The sequence below is a fragment of the Rattus rattus genome, chromosome 9 (assembly GCF_011064425.1).
Source record: "Rattus rattus isolate New Zealand chromosome 9, Rrattus_CSIRO_v1, whole genome shotgun sequence".
Taxonomy (NCBI): domain Eukaryota; kingdom Metazoa; phylum Chordata; class Mammalia; order Rodentia; family Muridae; genus Rattus; species Rattus rattus.
This window is the reverse complement of record NC_046162.1, coordinates 85,197,889-85,216,441: the sequence shown is the minus strand read 5'-3', so window position 1 is coordinate 85,216,441 and position 18,553 is coordinate 85,197,889. Positions and strand designations below refer to the sequence as shown.

Below are 18,553 nucleotides of genomic sequence, written 5' to 3'. Positions count from 1 at the left end.
CATGAGGGGGCATAGGAACCTTTATGCTTTAGTGAAAATGAACATTAGCTTTCATTGTGAATATGGAGAGCATATGACGGTGACATGAGCAGTGGCTGGAGGCAAGTGCCATAGTCCCTTTTCACATCAAACTGCTACATCTGAAATAATACCCAGAATGTCTACAGTTCCTGAATCCTCAGATGCGGTCTGTGCTTACCCCGGCTTTGCCTTTGACAGTAGCACTGCCGTAATGTGATTTCACCCATCGTTATGCCGCCATGCTAAATGTACCAGAGCACCTTTTTCCTTAATAATTATATTTATTTATAACTGATAAGTGTTATTCTCAGAGCACACAGCTTTTTCTAGATTTGCGAATGGTCCATCATTCAGAAATAGTGAATCTTTGATGATTATTTCTCCCCTCACCCATTTTGCTTACCTCTATCCTTATTTGAAAGAAGCTAATGAAGCCATTTTCCTCATTACCCATATTTGATCCTCTAACACAGTGAAAACTGTGTCTCATTAGGCTGTTAGCCAGTTCGGGTGGTGAATGTCCCCAATCTGACTTCCATCATATCTCACCAAGGGTTTGACTCAGCCCCATTTGCATTCACTCTTGGGAGCTCCCTCACCTTGTGTTTCCTTACCTGCAGTTTTCCTCACAGCCCCGCTGCTCATCAGAGTAGCCGCCTGGAACTGCATTTCTTCAGTTCTACCTCAGTGTTGTTATCTCTTATTGATGTTAAGGATCGCAGAATCTTCGTGTTTTCACTTGTTATGTTGGTCCCATGTGTACTAGGTGGTAACATGTAGAATCAAAGAAGTTATCCCCAGAGAAACAGCTTATTTTGTTATTTTTCTTAATTATTACGTAAACCAAACAGTTGCATAATGGCATTTTCATTCATGTATTAAAAACCAGTTTTGATTTAAATAATAACTTGTCAAAGCGAGACTTTTATTCATAGTGACGTTGCTGTTCATTTGACACATGCAAGATGGTCACGTACTCAACCATGGTGAATTATTACTATTATTTTTAAGATATGGGTGGAGGCTCTTCTGAGGCAAGTAAATAACGTGGGCAAATCAGAATAAGTGTTTTCGTGCAGCTATTGACAAATTTAAGGAAGGGGAGGGGACACAGGCTGTGGGCATGCATACCTTTAATCTTTGAGCTCTGGAGTTAGAGACAGATGTATGTGGGTACAAGGCCAGTCAGGTGTATATCCTGAGACCCTGTCTTGAAAAGAATAAAAGAAATTAGGAAATGTCTTGAAATGATTTCAACTTTAAATCTTCATTCTGTCTGTGAATGTCACTGTGGTGATTTTTAGCAAAGACCTAATGGCTCCGAGTGGACAGCAGAGCTTCTAAATCGTGAGCTGAGAATATCCCTCAGAGAAAGAGGGGAACTCAGAGAAGGGTTTTAGAGATAGGAGTGAGAGAAGACTGATTTGGGCGCTCTGAGGGGGAGATTTGTATGAAGGAGAGCACAGTGTGAGAGTGGGGACAATGGCGAGGAGGTGACAAGGTTCAGCCAGAGAGGGCAGGTGAACCTAGGCTGGTCATTCATGGTTTTCTTAGAGGGCCATAGACTTTCTGAGTGCACCTGTATTTGGGTTTGTGTGTGTGTGTGTGTGTGTGTGTGTGTGTATTTGTGCATACATGTGTTTATGAGTCACAGGGTCTCTCCTATACCCCAGGCTAACCTAGATTACTAAATAAACCATTGTTTTATTACTACTAAATAAACCAGTGTTTTATTTATTGCTAAATAATCCATTGTTCTCTCCTACACTGGGCAGTCCACTGATCCCCTTCCTACCTCTACCTCCCAAGGTTTCAGCGTGTCCACCTAACCCAGCTTCCTTCTGACTTGGTCTGAGGAAGGAGTTCTGCTAGGCCTGAGCATCTAACAACTGAATTCTGCTCCCTCCCAACCTGAGATTTGAGGACTTTGACGGGGGCTCTTGTTTCTTGGACCCAGAACTGCTATGTTTCAGCAAAAGGCTTACAAGTCCAGCAGTATTTCTGGCTTTTTAGCATCTGTGTGCACGGCATTCGTGTCTTACCACTTGGAGGCTGTTTACAGCCTTCATCTGATGGTTTGTTGTAGTTATTTACTTTGGTCGATGGGGAGTTTTCTTGATATAGACCGCATCACACTGTAAACATGAAGCAGCCACAGAGCTCCGCCTCACACAGCTCTGCCTCCTCGGGAGAGTCCGCACCAGTGCGCCGGTCTTGACTGTTCCTCCAAATCACTGTTTACTTGTGGACTGAAGTTTCCATGAGTGTTTTAATTTTTGCCAAGAAAAATCAATCATGTGCACTGAAGTTCTGCTTTAAATTTCATGCCTCATCTGACACAGAGTATATAAATGGTGCAGACGCGTCATGTGGGAGAGCCCTCCTTGGGTCGCTTAGCACCTGGGGTTCGCTCACTCCTGTAGCCGTTGCCTGAGGTCAGTGCAGCCTTGCTTCTAATCTGTTGTTTAAAAACCTAATGTTTTCCTGTCTCCTGAGGCGTCCTCTGAAATTGCTGGCATAACTCTGTGCTCATTTTGACATTTACTATACACCAACACCATCCACATTTTAAATATTTCCACATCATTTTCTGTCATTGTGCAGAGATAGCAGATGAGTTCTTTATGCAAATGTTTGGAGAAGGGTGGCCTCACATAGCAAGATGTCTAATTAAAACCACATAGGAAGCTAAGATGTGGTGACACAAGCTGGTGATTAAGTACTCTGGAGGCTGAGGCAGGAGGATTGTTATGAATTTGGGACCAGCCTATGCCGCTACTATGTGGTAACCCATTTCAAATTATATTTTAATCACTAATTGAAAAACTATCAAAGGAAGAAAGCAGCTGTAGTAGCTCATATTCTTTCTAGCAGTTTACAGCTCACAGAAGTATGGAGAGGGACATATACAGTGCCTAAGGAAACGGCTCAATGTGTAGTTTTTTGCTACATAAATGCAAGGTTGTCCTGCAGGGCCCATCTCTAATTCCAGCACTCAGTAGGAGTAGTCATGAGGATCTCTGGAGCAAGCTGACTGGATAACCAGTCTTGGCTCTGCAAAGCTCCAGGGTCTCTTGAGAGACCCTGGGGATGGGAGAGCAGTAGAACAAGAACTGCAGCACGGGACTTCTAGTTACAGGTGTGCACGGACGGACTGAAGGGCATGCACACACACAAGCAGGCATTCACTCCCACTAGCCAAACGAAGGTGTCCCTAGTGCCGTGTGTGAGAAGTAAAGTATGCTGCGAAATCCCTCAGAAGCCTGTTCAAGTACAGTTCTGTACACACCACAATGATTTAAAAATAACATTAAACCCAATTTAAATACTGTAATATTTATGATGTTTAAACTCCTATAAAATAAATGCCACAAGCAAACATAAAATAAATGCCAATTTAATGTAATTAGCACTCGATGCAAATATAATCCTTTCATTTTGCTTGTTTCTGCTTATGAATACAAATTTGCATTCGCAGATCATGAGCAATAAGTTTTATCATTTAGTGGGGCATGCGACGCGCCTCTAGAGGGCAGTGTGCTCTCAGTTTTTCAGTTACTGCAATCAAGGCTTGAGTCTGGGTACCCTGGGCAGATGCCGTGGCATCTCTTCGTTCTGTTGTGTTTTCTGTGGCTTATTCTCCAAATTCTTCACAAGGAATGCGACTGTGTTTCACTATCGACGTACAGCTCTTTTGTGTAGATCTCCAGTCCCTGTGTGACTCCTGCTATGCGAAGAAGCTTCCTAGCCGTCCTATTTCAGAAGTGCTGTCACTGTGGTCCCAGCCCTCCTGCCCTGGAGCATGTGTGCCCTGCTGTTTTGTAAACCAGCAGTTGACTGGATGCCATGATCCAGGCCCTGTTGGAACTGTTAATCCATCTCTCTCTTCTTACCATTAATTAGCCCTGTCCTTCCCTTGCTGCACCGTCTATTCCCGGTGGCCTCTGCTTTCAACGCCTCATAATTTTTTTCTCTACTGTTTTCTTTTATGCCCCTTTCTAGAAAGTCTATGAGATGAATTTGGATCTCCTGTCTTGGGTCTGGAGCTCCTGTTCCTTGTCTTTTTTACTCCCCATTGCCACTTCCTTCGTCCTATTGCATTCTTGCCCCTACAGTGTGTTCTTAAAGAGACTTTTCTTTGAACATTTCTCTTATTATCAAGACTTTTTTATTTTATGTACTTTCTATTGTTTAATATTTTTACAGGTTTTTGTTCTTTTTTTTTAAACTGTTATCTCCATTGTTTTATTCTTCCTTCTTTGTTGTTTAATCATTCTTTCTCAGTCCTGACTGACATTGTACTCAGACTGGCACCTGGCCCTCATTGCTGTGATGAAACCAAACACTCCCTTCAGTGTCCTTGAGTCCTCAACTGACCACTACATAAAAAAGTTTAACTCTTTAGTTTTATTACTTACTAATCTGCTTTTATTTCATTATTTAATTTTCTTGACTTCTGAGCCTTCTTTCCAGCCCCTCCCCAACTCAGTCGTTACGAGCACTGTCTGGTCTTCTAGGACATTTGTGTTCAACTCCTATTCTCTAGATGCTGACTCACAACTGTAACTTCATTCCCAAGAATCTGATGCCATTGTAGGTGGTGCACATACACACAGTCACACAAACACCCACATATATGAAGCCAATACAAAAAGATTAATTATTTTAATTCAGCCTGTCTTCCATTTCAGGTACAAAAACAGGATTAAGACTACAAACTCTTAAGTTTGGTTTTGATAATTGCAGGTGGCAAAATATTTCAGTCAAGTGTTTAGAATAAAACAAACTTATTTATTTATTTATTTATTTAGAGAAACTTTTATTTCCTTCTTTGTGAGTAAGTAGGAATTCTGTTCTAGTTCTGTTGTTCTAGACGTATTTCTGGGAATCACAGAGGCAGACATTTTAGTTGTTTATGTGAAAAACAAAATGTTCCATCTATAACTCATCGCAGAGGAAACCAGGAAGGTTGTTCTCTTTGTACTCGTGAGGAGGAAGCTTGGAAACAGTGTTTCCTGAAGAAAGTAGAGAAGGCAGTGAGAGTCAGTATACTTTTCAGGACACTTGCCTCTTAGTGCTGTTAGTTACTAAGACACCCAAGCAACCAAGTTAGAGTTGAGCGTGGTAGGCAGAGTAGTATTGAGGTTTAATTATCTGAACAGGAATTGTAAATCTGTTGTTAGTCATTTTAGTTCTCAAAATGGTTAAAATATTAAAGACAAGAGAAAAAGAAGAACAGTGTCATCAGTGTGCCAGGGTTATGTACACTGAGAGTGGGGAGGTAGGATGGTTCCCTGCACTCCACAGTGGATGGCGTGGGAGCTGGAAGGCGACGAGGAAAGGAAAGGGATTTCAGGTTCATTGGAAGAGCCGCTCACTTTGGCTCAAGTGTTTGTGCAGGTGAGAAATTTTCAAGCCACAATGAGGCACCAGAGAGAAGTATTTCAGGAGTCCTATGGGCATGCTCCTCCTGGTGACAGCAGAAGAGACCAGCTTTTCATGTTCAGTGTCAAGATCTATCCAGGGTAGCAAACGATTTACAGTTGTTCACGCTGGCGTCGACATGGCATGGGTTGAAACAGGTTCACCTTTTATAAAAATCATGAATGTGGAAAAAAGATCCGGTGTCAGTCTAGATAAATGAATACGGTGTTCCTGCAGTGATCCAGGACCTCACAGTTGAAAATCCCAGGGAGACCCGGGCTTGCTCCCCTGCAGGTGTGCTATGTCCAAGGCCGTTCGTGGAACCACACCTGCTTCTAGTGCTCAAGGGCAGTCTATAGACAGGGCTTTAGACAGAGTTAGTTCATGAGTGCGCTTTTACAGACTTGGAGCTAGCCATCTAGATCTTGAATTAACTCCTGTATTCTTAAAATGTGCTAAATTTATATTTTTAAATTTTATTTGCTAACAGTTTGATTTCAGGAATTGTTGGTTATTTAGGAAACTAAAATTGAGCATTAGTTTCCTGTTTGTTTGTTCGTTTGTTTTCTTTTTCTTAACTGGTGGATGTAAGCACCTGTTTTTAAGCTGGAAATGAAAATACTTTTGAGTACAAACGGGTTTATCTTCCTTTTGTTAGAAACTGCTGATGCGGCCCTTTTGCACCACACTTCAGTCTCTGTATGCCCTTGAGATCTGGTGCTCTTTCCCATCTGAAGGAAATGCATCTTTGACACTTCTCATGACCTGAGTCATGATGCTGAAATAGAGCCAGAAAATATTCTTAACAGTCATGGGTAATAAGCAGGAAGGCTTCCGTTAGCAGTGGAGGGGGGTGAAGGGCCAGAGAACAGTAGTGCCTGGGGGATGTGGGGAGAAGAAAGTCTGCCATTTTAACTTTTAATCTTTAATTTATTTATTATTAGGAAAATTGGTTACATTTTGTAGTTATATTTGTTATTCAACATATGTATTTATCTTTTTAAAAAATTATTTTTAACAAAGAGTCTTGTAGCCCAGGATGTCCTTAAGTTTTCTGTGTAGTCAAGGGTGACCTCAATCTTTGATCCTCCAGTCTCTCCTTGCTGACTACCAGGATTGCAGGTGTTGTCACCATGTGAAACTTTTGATTTTAATATGTAATCGTCTACAAGGACAGGAATGGTTTAAAAAGTTCATATTGTCATTTTTTTTAGTTTTCCATGTGCTACTTAGTACTCTTTTTTTTTTTTTTTTTTAAATAGGATTTTATGCTGGGACTTCTCTGCAGTCTCTGAACTTGGGTAATAGAGAGAGGAGGATTTTAATGAAACTGTCCAAACAAACTTGCTATTTACATAAAGAAAGAGAAAGAATACTTTATTGATTGCAGCTAATTCAGTGCCTCCTCCTATTGCACAGTGCAGCTGCTCGTTGTTTCTGAATGAATTCCTGATACTTTATAGGTCATGTGTGTACTGGTGTAAAAGAGGTAGTGTTTGGTCAGTCTGCCTCCTCCGCCATCATGGTACAAGTCAATTGAGAGAGAGGTGAGGAGTCGGCCCAGGGTTGCTGAGGTCTGATGCTGCCTTGCTTTTCTTGCACCGGTCTGAGTGTCACGTGAGCTCACCTTTGATCTGAGCTTGCTTCAGAGCAGAGTGCAGCGTTCCATGTGCTATCATGGTTATTTCAAGATGGATTATTGCGGTGTAGCCCTGGCTGGCCTGGTACTGGCTGCTTAGCCATTGCTTGGTCAATTTCCAGGCAATTCTGCCTCAGCCTCTCATCTCAGAGTGATACATTGGAACTACAACTTGGGGCAGGAATGTGAATCTTAGGGGAAATGGCTCAAAATCTTTTCTCTTTGTTTTATATTCATGGGAAGGGTGTGCACAGTATTTAGACGATGTATGGTCAATCTCTGTCCAGCTGTCTTACTTTTTCCATGAGTATCCGTATAAATATAGACCATTTTCTGGGATTTCAGCCTTTGTTGAATGAGTTGTCTAATCTCAGGTTAAAAAAGGAGTCAGAGCTAGTAAAGCTTACCAAGGATTAAGAACACTGGATCTTATTAAATTTCTTTGTTCCTAAAATGTAGGAGTGCTCTGAGATAATAAACTGAGGTAATGAATGTCCCACAGGTTTTATTCATTGAGTTTTAACTTGTTTTGATTGTGTGATCATAAATAGATCATTTACTTTAAAAGTTTTTCATTAATGTTAAATTTTGTTTAGTTTTTTAAAACTTCAATAGAATTTCTCCTGTTTTCTCTTTTGTGCCCTTTTTCTTCCTCTGTGTTGTGCTTGAGCTGTGTAGCCATCCCAGCTCCTCAGCCTTATTTCTCCCAACTTCATCACTCCCCATTTCAGCCACAAACTGCCCTTTTGGAATAAATTATACTTAGTGTACATACAGGCTTTGTAATAGTGACTTTCCGTATGTTCATTTTATCTTCCAGGAAGTGCTTGCTTCTACACATTAAAATAGCATGCACTGCTTTAAGAGTAAGGAACAGGTGAGGATATTCTAAGACTCAGGAAAGAACAGCTAGAGAATGACCTGTTGACGTATTGACACAAGTATAATGTGTTATGTATAAATATATGTTCGAAACAACTCCATGATGGCATAATATGAGTTCTCTTGGAAGTATTCTTTTAATTCTTCTTGATCCTGGGGAGCACCAGATGGTGAGTTCTGAGCCATTCTAAGTGCAGCAGCAGAATGTCATTGAGAAGTGTCTCCACCTGAGAAACATGGAGTGCTTCCCATAAGTACCTGTAGTCCTCACTGTGGCACCAGGAAGTTTTCTTAGAAAAAGCACCAATGTCTTTGCTTGATTTTAAATGTTGCAGTGTTTTCTGTATCTGCTGCCTTCCTAGGAAGCAACAGTCTCTGCTGTAAGAACTGCGGCTGGGCTGGTCCTTGGATAGTCGCCTCTGTTTAGGTCTGCACAGTTAAAGTGTGTCCAGCTTCCTTGTCCAGAGCTCATTTTCCTTGCCTCTCCTGCTGAGGTTCCTGGCCTGGTCCTTGGGTCCAAAGGCGCCGTCTCTCACCAGGGCCCTGCTGTTTCCTTTTCCTACTGAGTAGATTGCAGACTGTACTGGAACAAGCCTGAGAAAAGGTCAGAAAGGAGGCAGGCAGGAGAGTCCAGGCGCTGCAGCTGGGAAGGTTGTCATCTTCCTCTAAGAGAGGGAAAGGAGGAGGGCTTGGGGCCTGGGGGAGGGAGGGAGAAAGGGAGGGAGGGAGCAGAAAAAAAACACTCAGCAACCCATGTGCTAGAAATTCCAGTTTGCACTGGGTACTTTAAACACACACACACACACACACACACACACACACATCTTCAGAGGATTTGATTTGATTTTGATTAACTAATAGTTGAGAGTTGGTTGAGGATACTTTAATGTTAAATTAGACCACAAGTGAGAGCTAAGCAGGCTTTGCAGAGCCCCACTGCTCAGAGATTGTTTTAGAACAAGCTACTATTGTACTCTTTTGGACAGAGTCAAGAAGTCAGCTTTTCAACTCCAAAATTAACTTAAAACTCTTCGGTAAATGTTGCTGTTTTATACCCAGCAAGTCCATGGTGGAATATTAAAAGCAGACTGGCAGTTTTGACTTTGTGTGAAATGGGCAGTGCAAATGCACAGAGGCTCAGACCTTACCCAGCTTCCCTCTGGGAATGTGGACAGTAGGACGTTTGTGTGCTGTCTGAAGACAGGGAGAGTGTTGGGAGGAGGATGGAGGTAAGGAAATATTTGGAGAAAAGGTGTTTCTTTAGATTTGTTTTTTGTGGAGTACCAGGAACCCACAATGAGCTTGGGTTAGAGGGTGCCTTTGTTATTTTAATTTCCAAATACAGTTGCCGTTACTGCAGCCTGGGACCTTGAAGGGGTGAGAGGCAGAGCCCCTCAACTCTGGCAGATTCCTTTAGTGGGTGGAGATTGATGAAACAGACCAATTGGACTGAGAGGCATGTGGTTTACTGAGACAAGGATAATGTCTGTAGTAACCCTTTATAGAGCCTGTCTGATGTCTGATGTGGCTTAGGGCCCTGTGTCCAGGGAGCGCAGGAAACCCCAGAAAGCTGCAGACCTGCTAACTGCTGTCCCAGGGACCTCCTAAGACTCTTCGAACACCCCATTGTTTGTTGTCTGTTTTCTTTCTCACAACTTTTCCTGCTTAAGGAATCTTCCTATGGCTCCCACTCATGACCACCTGTATCTCATGCTTCTATTAGCCTGTAAGGAAATGGGGTTCTCGTCTGTCTCCCACTCTGAGCGCCCCCTTACAGAAGATTTCTGAGCTGTAACTGCTGAGTACAGGTTTTGTGGTTTTCTTTTCCCTGCTTCATGGCGTGATTGAGCAGCAAAGAGGATCGAGGAGGGGATGGCCTCTCATTCATTTGCTCCGTGGCCTCCATCCACTTGCCCTGAAGAAGTCCATGCACACAGTGTGCTGATAGCAGCTCTGGCTTCAGCACAATGTGAAGTGCTCAGCACTTTCGGGCTCTTGCTTCCCTTAGAAATGTCTCGTGCTTGGCAGCTTGCCTCGTTCACATGTTCTCACATCCCTGCATCCAGAAGCTGGGAATCCAGTCCTGGCAGCTTCTGCACAGAGGGTAAAGATAAACCAGAAAGGAGCCGAGCTTCCTCCCACATTACCTGGGAGTTGCTGCTGATGGCTTTTCCACAAATGTCCTAGTTTGTCAAAGCCCAGTAAATCTTGGAAAGTTTATTTTCCTTGTAGCATCTGTGTTTTATAATGGGTCTTTTAATTTGTTTTTACTTTGTCTGCAGGGATTTCTTTTGTCCGGAGTTTTCAGACTCTTGGCTTTTTTTTCTTTCCTGTGGAAGTGAGTCCATTAATGATGACTGGTTTGGGAATATGACGCGCTGCAAACCTGACCTGGTACGCCACTCCTCCAGAGCAGCCACAAAGCACACTGTTTTGTTTTTTTCCCTTCTGTCCATTTTCATCCTCAACATAATCCATTTGCCTCTGAGTCTTTGTAGTATACGGTGTTTGAGGAAATGCTTTTTCAGACCGGGATGAGAACATGTGGTTCCTAGCCCACCTCACCCGTGTCTGTGGGACTTCGTGTCTGCATGAAGGATGAGCCATGTCTCGAGCACAGGCCTTCCATCTTTATATGCAGGTGGCAGGAGTCGGGAAAGATCATGTGAGGTGGTTTTCCTTCCAGAGATAGAAATTTGTTTCCGATAAGCATAATAAGTCAGTGCTAGAATCCTGAAGCCAGCTATTCTATTTCAGCACTCTGTGGCAGTAACATCAATGACAGTAAACACAACTGAAAACAGGTCAAACCGAAGAATCAGAGCTTTCAGCATGATAAGAATTGTCTGTGGCTTTTTTTTTTTCCATTCAGATTTTTAAATGATATTCTTCTGTTCTTTCACAGAATTTCTGCTTTATTTTGTCAAGAAATGATCTTATTGGAATTTGGTCTCTCCCCCCGATCCCCAATGAAATGCCCATCTATCATAGAGACTGGTTTCCCTCTAAGGGATCAAAGCTCTGGTGGATTTGGATAAAGACCCAAAAGCCTGAAGGCTTATGCAAGTTTATCTGTATAGACTAAGCCTGGAATCTGGGAGGGAGCCTTAGAGCAGCTCATTTTCTCATGGGATTTTTGGGACTTCCTCTGTCTGGTTGTGCCAGAAATCCTGTGAGAATATCCATTCTCTCTCACAGCGTTTTTCACTTGCAGGTCTCGTGTCAGCCGCAATGGGAGTGTTTTATAGATCTTAAGGCTTCATGAAGTCTCTCCCTGAAGCTGCAACTAGGCAGTGTCTGTTCTCCTCCTGTGATGAGAGTGAGAGGCTACAGAAAGGAGCCTTGCTGATGTGAGCACTTGTGCAGGGGCCATCTTCTTCAATTTCTGTTTTCCCATTTTCCTAAACTATTTCCTGGAGTTGGCACAAAGAAAGGGAGGGTAGATGGAATCCAAATCCACAGACACTACACTCTCGATAACACCTTTGTGCTTGCACTCACTGTGAGACTTGTGGCACAGAAAGAGGGCTAGCCTTGGTTTACTGCAGAGAAGTGTCCACATGTGTTCATAAAGTTATGGAGTCCAGATCAGCATGAGCCTGAGCAGGGCACACATCTATGGCCTTGCTTTCTTGCCCCCTTATCCACTCCCCTTTTAATTGAGACAAGGTTCAGTGCATAGCCTAGGTTGGTTTTGAACCCCTGTCTGGGCCTTTCAACTGCTACCATGTTTGGCCTTTACTGAAGTATTTTGAGATCTCTCCAAAAACTGTATTTTTCCCCATTGTTGGGGGTTTGTGGGGGGTCAGCTCCTCTCCCCTCCCTCTGCTGGAAAGTAGAATTAATTCAGTTGGCAAATGCTCTCGAGCTGTGGATCCCTGTGTCTGCTACTGAAACTTGTCTGTGCGTCCTTGTTTACTAAGCTGATGCCGTCATTCATGGTTCTTTCTTTTTATCCTTTAGTTTCTATTTGACAAGGAAACTCCTGTATGTGCAAAATTTATGTGCTTCATCTCCCTTTTTAGGTTGTCCTTTAAAACAATAACAGTTACTCCTTCTCTTTGTCTCTGAGCGGTTTCTCAGATGTCAGTTGTAACATGTTTTTCCCATCATCTGTTCATTTTCTTCTCCCTCCCTCCCCCTAGTCCTCCACCATGGACTTTCTGATCAGGACTGAACGTAGGCTGTGATCCCAGTCAGCCTCCGACTGTGTAGTTAGAGAAGCAGGGATGTTGAGAGACACATTGTCTTCCTTGTTAGTGTCTACTCTGCAGATGTAGTCATTTAATCTCATGTCTCCAGCGGTTACTAGGGGTGCTCCCTATCTGGGGTTTCTTTTCCCTAACTATTGGCTTCCCCACCTTCGCAGTGGGGCTTTCCTATAGAAGCCTACCAATCACTAGCTCGCCTTGTTACACTTGGCAATGTATATAGTCTTCTTTCTTAATTGAAATTTTATTCATTTGTTCATGCACATAGGGTGGTGGATGGTGTGGGAGGCCATCACCTCCTTTGAGTGTCTCTCATTGGCCTAGAACCTAGCAGTTAGGTCAGAATGACTGACGGCCGTGCTCCAACAATCTTCCTATCTCTGCTTCCCTTGTGCTGAGATTATCAGCCCCTTCCATTACCCGCACCATTTTTTTCCATAGTTCTGGGGAATTGAACTGAGGTCTCTACTTTCTGCACAGAGCTACCTCCCAAGTCCATGAAAATATAAAAGTCATGCATGTTTACAGGTGCCAAGCAGAGCCTTACTTTTATTTACTATTTTATGTGCATTTTTATGAGTGTTTTTCCTGCATATTTGTTTGTTTCCGTGTGTGTGCCCGGTGCCCATGGAGGCCAGAGAAGGGTGTTAGGTCATCTGACTCTAGAGCGTAGGTGGTTGTGAGTTGCTCTGTGGCCATGTGGATATCCAGATGACCTTTCTCGGCTTCACACCCTGCTTTGCTTTCCACTAGGTTGGCTTAGTTTAGGAAGCTGTTGGGCATTCATTGTTTTCCAAGGATCCTGAGTGTTGGAAATCTCTTCCTAGCTCAGAGAAGGAGGTCATTGGAATTTAATGGGCATTCCATCAGATTTGTTTTGGGAAGCAGGGCATTTTAATGATAATGAATCTTTTAAACCACAAGAATAGATAGGTATTGCTAAGACTGAACCCCTACTGAACGTGATTGTTGGGGGCAGGGCGGTAATGGGGGGAGGATGGGGAGGGGAACACCCATAAAGAAGGGGAGGGAGAGAGGCTAGGGGGATGTTGGCCCGGAAACCCGGAAAGGGAATAACATTTGAAATGTAAATAAGAAATACTCAAGTTGATTAAAAAAAAAAAAAAGAATTGGGGAAAAAAAAAAGAATAGATAGGTATCTTTCCTAATTTTTTTTGTTTCTTTTCCAAATTACCCAGCATATTGCATCCTAGGCAAATGCTCTACCGCCAAAGAGATCTTTCTTCTCTCTGGCTAAAATTATTTTTTTATGTTTTTTCTTTCATTCCCCTTTCTTCTCTTATCCTTCCTTTCCTCCCTCCCTCCCTGCCCCCATTCCCTCTCCTTTTCTATCTTTGTGTCTATGTTTTCTGATAGTGTTATGTAGCCTAGGTTAACTTTGAACTTAATCCATAGCTAAGAACATCTCTAACTTCCTGGTCTTCCTACTTCCTTTTCCAGTGCTGTGGTCACAGTTCTGTGTGCCATGTCTGGCTTCTGTGGTGATGGAAGCAGGCCTAGGGCTTCGGTAATGTGAGGCGGTTCTCTGCCAGTTCTACTCCATTCCCAGCCTTTAGATATTTTTTAACAGCTATTATAAATATTATAAATAGGATTTCTTGCTAATATACTGCTTGGTAATTATGTAAAAGAGAATTACTGAGCTTTTGTAGAATGTCTTTAAGCTATGCTATTAAGGAGATCTGTTTATAACTTGCCAAATCTGGTACTGCACAAGACAGACACAACCACTCCTCCTGCCCCATTAACATGAACACAAATGTGAAGTCTACACAACTTAACACACCCCTGCCTACTGTGTTCCAGATGGAGGCTGCATCTTAAACACAGTACAGGAGAAGGACACTATGGACAAATAGTGCTTGAGGAAGCAGGAGCAGGCTGAGGACCGCTAGCCCCTTCTGTGCTGTTCTGTCTTCTGGGAAGACAGTGAAGCTGCTGCATGGTGGCCAACTAAAGCATCGCGTTGGGAACATCCCAGGCGGTCACATTGTCTCTCTCCCACGCTATTTCCTATTCTAGAGTTCTGTGCCAGGCCAGGTCTCTACCACTAAGGTGTATTCCGAAGCTTACAAATGTCTTATCAGTAGTGTTCATTGAGCTCACGGTCTGTACTGTTTGCTTGTTAGTGTGTACTGTTCCTCCTAGGCCTGGCAACATAGGACACATTTGTAACTGCAGTGCTAGGGTTGCTGACTGATGGAGGAGGACCTTGAGCTAGAAGACAGCCTAGGATGCATAGTGTGGGAAGAAAGGGAAGGAGGAATAGATGGAGAGGGATCCTAAAAGGGAAATACATTTATCTCCCCACAGCACCATGTTACACTCATCAGTAGTGTTTTGACACTGCTTTTGCTCCCACGATGGCATCCCTGCACACTTCTTTCTTTTATGATGTCCTTCAGGCCCTGAGCTACCCTTCTCTCCCACCTTGTATCTACCCAGGCTATCTCCCATGTGGTCTGTGACCCCATTTCCAAGTAATTGTTGCCATATGTACTCTCTTCATGGTGTGTGCTGTAAGATTTGTGATAAGAGGGAGACGAGTCCCACAATGCATTGTTATCTTAGGCTGGGATGCTCATCAGATCCCTGCTTAGTAGCCGATAAATGCGATAAATGTATATACATACACAGATCCTGAAGTTTATTAGCTTGTGAGTTAGTAATGTTGTATCCTCGTCAATATAATCACAGTCATCTGATAATGAATTGTCAACTATTGTCTCTATTGCCTTGAGAATATAAGTCATTTAGAGTGACTCAACTGTTAAAAAGGCTTCTCCTTTATTGTGTTACAAATATTCATGCATCTTTTCTCTAAGGCTCTCTCTTGTGTATGTGTAACATCGCCTGACTGGACTGTAACTGCTGCCTTTTGTATCACAGCTAAGCTGTGAACCATTTCTGCTACTTTTGTGAAATTGGAATTTGCTAATACGGGGGCGGGAGGAAGTCAGGAATTGTTGTGCCTGAGTTTCTTATCAGCCCTAGCATAGCTTAACTAATTAATTCTAATTAACTAATTAAGGGAGTGATACAAGCAGATGGACCCGTGTCCCTGATTTGCAGCATTTTGTTGCCCATGTCTGCTTTTGAAGTCACTATCTTCCTGGTAGGATTTAGAAGATGCCATTCTTGTCGTTCAGAGCTACATAGTTTGAGGATTGATATAGGCATAGAACTCTTAGACTAACTGCACAAACAGGTCATGTTTAACTATAGTAGAGAGAAACTCTAGAATTGTGGGCGCCTCCCACAGGCTATGTCTGCACCCACTCCACTGACTGTCTTCAGGCGGTGCTCACTGCACTGTGTATATTCAAGTTTCAAGGCATGGAACTTTCTGGAATTCTCTTCCTGACACCATTTTTCATTGAATCTGTAGATGTGGTACAGATTAGGGAAAACTATTCATACTTCTCAATACCCCTCAACAGCCAAACCAGCTTCTTTTACAGTTCTCATAGTAAGGTGAAGTAGTGAAATTTTGTCAGAACAGTGGCCTGTGTAAAGATGAACAAAAACCATACCACCTTTAGAAACAAGAATCCGGAGGGCTATGAGACCTGGAAAATTGCTGGTATATAAGTGTAAAAATCTGCCTTTGGATCTGTAGCACTCATTAAAAACCCATGTCCAGTAGCATAGATAGATTCCCAGTGTTGGGGCTGAAACATGCCTGAGCGCTCACCATCCAGCCTACCTACCTGAGTCAGCGTGTTGGCTTCGTCCAAGACCCCACTTAGAGAGTGAAGTAACGCACCCCTAAGGAAGGTGCGGGACATAGACCTTTATGTGTACACATGCAGGCCTGCACCTGTGTGCATATGTACACAACCGAGTGAAAACCAAAAATCCATCTGCAATCTCTAAGACTAATTGTTATGGTTACTTCTGTGACCGGTAATGGTGGCTTCTTCCAGCCCTGTGAAGTTTTGTAGTACTTGTATCATTTTCCTTGACATTTTATTTGCTTGTTTGTTTGTTTTTTTTTAATTCACTTGCATTTGTGTAGATACTCAGTGACAACTTGTAGGAAGTTGATTTCTTTTACCATGTGGGCTCTGGAGACCACTCGGGTTGGCAGGGCTCTGGAGCAAGTGCCCTTCCCCACTTAGCCGTCCCGCCAGCCTTGATTTCTTTCTTAAACAAAAACCTTTTCAGAGGGAGGGATGCTTCCATCAGTGATGCTCTGGTTTCTGTTTCTGTTTGCAGGGAAGCTGAGTAGCCAAGACTCTTACAATAACTTTACCAACAACAACCCTGGCAACCCCCGGCTTTCTCCCCTCCCCAGCTTGATGGTAGTGACGCCTCTTGCACAAATCAAGCAGCCAATGACATTGGGGACCATCACGAAACGAACAGGGTAAGGCCTACAGCTTGATGCTGTTTCCACAGCCACTGTAAAGGGTGGGATGGATGGAAACTGAATGTGCTTTTTTTCATTGTGTGTTTTTGATTATGTCCTTCATTTCCAGCCCATGTGAGACTCAGTGGTAGCCAAGTTAGTTGAGTTCAGAATGCACACAGACATGCTCACACACAAGCATGCTCACACAGAGCTGAGTACACGGATCTATAGCAAGAATCAAAGCAACGACAAGTTGTGAAAACCAGTATTGGCTAATGAAAACCAGACTCCCCCGTGCAGCCACACTTTCTGTTTTGTGGCATGGCATTGTCTGATTGGCCCTTGCCAACATACTGCCCACAACACAATGCATATTGACAGATTCAAACATTAAGAAGTTTTCTAGATGACAACTGAAGTTTATGAGATTTACCTACTCACTTTGTGTGGAGAATGTGCTATTACACATAGCTGAAAACCAGTACAAGATTGTTCCCTGACACTCTTAAAGACTCTTCTAGCATTCTTGAATTCTTTTCAGTGTTCGTTTTAGCTGGTCTCTACCTGTTGGAGTATGTGGATTTGGGCCTGTAAATGAATTACATACAGTGCTCATTTATATCTGATATTATTAGATATTCACATGTGGTGATACTGACTCCAGTTTGGGCTATTGAATTTGTATCTCTGTAGTCATTTCTATAGCCAAATTATGGGTTTTCCTCAATGTACAATCCCAGTATTTAATTGTCTTAGATGTGGAACAAATTGTTTATTAAAATTATGTATTAAAATAGTGTGTAGAAAGCCCTGTATTGGCTCCAAATAGTCCTTAGGTTCTCCCCCATGAAAAAAACAGACTAAATTATCTGACCACTGTGTTGATACAGTGCTAATGTAAAAGTGCTTATAGAAGTCACTTTTCTCAGAAAACCGATTTCGGTTCCCAGGTACCAGATTGCACTGTCACACAGGCCCTCAACCTAGTTGACGTGGTGTTTATGAGTAAGGCAGGCCTGCTGACAGAAGCAGGCTAAGTTTATAATGTTTTAAGGGGAATAAAAGGGGGAAAAAGATCCTGAAAACCAACTTCCCAAATCATAGCTTATTGTAGCATTCTTAGACCTGTGCATCATGTAATTTAACTCTTTGTGTTCAGTAGAAATGTAATTTTAAGTAGTGTGTTTACTTTCTTTTTGTTACTTTGAGAGACGTTGACCGTGATGGTCACAAATTCTGAAGGGTTCTCGTCCTTAACTTTCCACTAGTTGACTCCTCCTCCCCTAAGCTTTCAACCAGTGTCTTCTCTGGGTGTAGTGTCAAGTAAAATGGTTCTTAGCCATGAACAACAACTTTAAAGTGTATTTTTGACATGCTGTAGTTTGTCAATGTTACTTTGTGTTATTCACTCCAGCACTATATAATTCTAGGTAGAACTGTATTTTTCCTGGATCTCAGTGAAAGCATATTTTAAAATGTTCCTTTGATTTGACTGTACATTTTGAGAAGACACCCAGGAACTTCCTGGGGACACACAAGCATATCTGATGTTCATGTCTGGAGACTTACTTCCAGTTGTTGTTAGTAGTGCAGGACGTAATGTATTTACTACAGAGACTTAGCTCTCTTCTCCCCTAAGTTTCTTAAACAGCGATGAGATTGGTGCAGATGTGTTAAACACAAGGACAGATGTTAGCATTTAATTGCACATATTTATGCAGTGTTGGGATGTACATTTTCTTTTCTCTGTATTTGAAAGTTCCCTAATGAGACTCATGTGCTCTCCCACCCTCTGCCAGCACAGTGACAGGTATAGAAGATGTTAGAAGATTCTACATTTCCTTTCCTTTTTAAAACTGGTGTGGCTGGAGAGATAGCTCAGTGATTAAAAGCACTGACTGCTTTTCTGGAGGACATGGGGTTATTACTGAGCATTTGCATTTCCAGATCCTCAAAGTCATTTATAACTCCAGTTGGGGTACCCAGCAACCTCTTCTGGCT

The 18,553-nt window shown here is 42.6% G+C and overlaps 1 protein-coding gene across 9 annotated transcripts in view; it reads left to right on the top strand.

Moving 5' to 3' along the window:
• The window catches only part of Bcas3 (BCAS3 microtubule associated cell migration factor), a 451,135-nt gene that overhangs the window by 152,996 nt on the left and 279,586 nt on the right, over positions 1–18,553 (top strand). For all 9 annotated transcript variants that reach the window (XM_032912992.1, XM_032912993.1, XM_032912987.1 and 6 more), the window contains exon 16: positions 16,417–16,567. In XM_032912992.1, the coding sequence (XP_032768883.1) occupies positions 16,417–16,567 (151 nt within the window). The remainder of the gene's footprint in view (positions 1–16,416; positions 16,568–18,553) is intronic.